Raw genomic sequence first — 2,573 nt, 5'->3', positions numbered from 1 at the left:
TACACTTGGTTGGAGCAAAAAGTCGACCGAGCACTTTTTACGGTTGCGGTGAAAGGCGCACTTTTGACTCTCGCCGTCCACGAGCGCGTCGCAGCCCTGGAAGAGGCAGACGATGGGTGTTGTCGTCGAGGTCATGGTGAGAGTACGTGTGGTGTACTAGTTCTTGGTAGTTCTGTGGTAGGTGCCAACGCGGGCAAATTCAAATCTGACCAATGAGCCCGACTCCCTGCACCCCCGCCATTCCACCGTGGAAACGTAACCAATTTTCCAAAAATTTGGAGTCCGTCGCCGCTGTCTCTCGCACGACACGAGGGTCCTAGGTTGTGCGACACCAATGTGGTCTTGGATATCATTGACCATCGCGTGGGAGATCGCCTACGACGCTTGATGGATCAGCGAGACCAGTCCGACAATCGCAGGTACATCGAAGTCCGCCGCGCAGTCTCTGTCCGACCGTGATGCTATGCGTTGTGCATGAGACTACGTTCTCTGCTTGTCTAAATCCAAGACAAACTTGCAATAGTTGGAAACGAAAACCAGTCGAAACGCGAGCTGACTCGGAGTTGCAAGCCATGGAGGTGTAGACTGCTGGTCAAAAGTTTTGACCAGCAGTCCGTGGTAAAACGCTCGCTCATCCACGTGGGGTTCCAATGTAATATATGTAACGCAAACGAGCGAGTAGTAGAGATTCAGCACATGCCGATGCGATACCTTGGCAGCGCATGTCTTTCAACCGCGGTACGTAATCCTTGGTCCAACTCGAGCGGCGGCGCGTGTTGGTCACACGAAGAGCAAATTTCGAGCTTGCGTTGCTTCCGATGAAGGTCCGGCGTGCGTAGTGTTGGCGAGGGTTGGTCCACGGCGACACCACAGGCTCTCTTCAGTGTGGATGACCCCACTGAAGAGGAAATGTCCGTGCACCGTCATGGTGTTCTCCAAGCTTTTTGTGAACGTGTGATTGATGCATGGCATTCGTTCGATCGGTGACTTCAAATCCAGTGACGGACGAGACAGATTGCTGGCGTTGGCGTCGTCTTCGTGGCTAAGGAGTCTCACTGGCAAGGTGACGCTGCTACACTGGTATGCGTCGATGGCACTGTGCCGCGATCGAGATGCCGCCGCCGCTGGAAACAACGACGGCCTGACAGTGCCACCACGCCCCAGCCTAGTGTCTTCTTTCCACCCGCTTCTAGCAACTTCGCGAGAACGCACCCAGGGGCCATCCAGTTTGCTAGCCGGAACTTCCGGCTAGCAAAACGGAATGGGAAAGCATGTACGGTACTGTATCGCGCTGAGGTATCGGTGGTACCGTACTGCATATTGAAACAGAAGTTGTACCACTATTGTCATTCATTCGATGACATCGCTCAGGTGTGTGCTTCCTGTAGCATCGCTGGTCTTGTTGGGTCTTGTGTCCATCTCAACAAAGGCAACCAACATACTCGTGGTCCTTGATCTGAGGCATCGTCGTAGCTCTTCTCCACAGTTTTGGACGGCTGCATGGTCCAGCCACCAGATCTAATACTATCGTGGTGGAGCTAATTTTCACAACTGATACTGCAGTCGCCCAGTTTTCCGGAGAACGAATGCGTCCACGCGTTGGCGCGTTGCGCAGCTCGTTGTGTGTCTTTCAAAAACCATTACGCAAAGCCCACTTTTTATCGCGATCGCGAGACGACATTCAACCGCGTAACACAAGTGCTTCATCGTTTTTTATTCTGAAAGGCCAACCTGGGCGGCTCAGACGCCTTTGTTATCCAGCGATGACTCGTGCGATCGCCTCGAAACCACCACTACAGTGTGACTCGTACGCGTCATAAACAAGGTTTCGCCTCGGGCATTTCAGTGCAGCGTTGGCTTCACACGTCGTTCATCGCATGGCACTCTGAGCGCTGCAACTCGCCGAAACTCTAAGACCCTTTTTTGTCACGCATGACCCTCTTTTGTCCGCATCAATTCTTCGTGTCGTCGACGACCTGTAACCGGAAACCGTCGTGCTGTGCACAACTTGTCCATCGACGACCGTCAGCACGGTCTCACATGTTATGACCTCCGTTCAAGCATACCTAACCTCGGTTCAAACAGACAAAAACTTGGTTCAAATTAGAGCTCAAATTAGATAGTTTAAAAATGCGACGCAAGCGATCGTTTACTTTTCATAGCCAAATTGCTGGGACGCGCCGCCGCTGCACTGCCACAGCTGCGCCTTCTTGGACCCGAGGTCCATGTCGAGGCAGAAGCCTTTGTGGATCATGTGCTTGATGGCCTTGCTCGACGGGTCGTACTGCCACTGCTGGTTGCCGTTGGAGAGACTGCACGAGTAGGTGTGGACGGGCGCGCCGTTGGAGCCGCGATACGCGTCGAGACAGAGGCCCGTGAGCTCCGACTTGATGGTGTTCTGCACGTGGTCAAAGGTCCAGAGCGCGCCTTGGTCGCTCGCGAGCGCGTTGAACGACGGGCTCGGCGGCCGGAAGCTCACGCTCGAGTCTTGGTTGGCGGCAAAGACGACGTTCTGGCTGCGCATCGAGATGCCAACGTGCAGCATGACGGAGGCGACCGCGATCATCTGGTTG

General features: G+C 54.3%; 1 protein-coding gene across 1 annotated transcript; it reads right to left on the bottom strand.

The window, feature by feature from the left end:
- Window positions 1-2,096: 2,096 nt before the first annotated feature.
- Window positions 2,097-2,566, bottom strand: SPRG_17307 (hypothetical protein; the record flags this gene model as incomplete). Its single annotated transcript, XM_012356932.1, has 1 exon — window positions 2,097-2,566. The coding sequence occupies one exon, from the start codon at window positions 2,564-2,566 to the stop codon at window positions 2,150-2,152; it is 417 nt and encodes a 138-aa protein (XP_012212322.1). The 3' UTR covers window positions 2,097-2,149.
- Between the last annotated feature and the right edge of the window lie 7 nt (window positions 2,567-2,573).

The sequence above is a fragment of the Saprolegnia parasitica genome (genome assembly GCF_000151545.1).
Source record: "Saprolegnia parasitica CBS 223.65 unplaced genomic scaffold supercont2.648, whole genome shotgun sequence".
In the NCBI taxonomy this organism is placed as follows: domain Eukaryota; phylum Oomycota; class Saprolegniomycetes; order Saprolegniales; family Saprolegniaceae; genus Saprolegnia; species Saprolegnia parasitica.
Note: the sequence above shows the minus strand (reverse complement) of the source record. Positions and strands in the feature narration are given on the sequence as shown.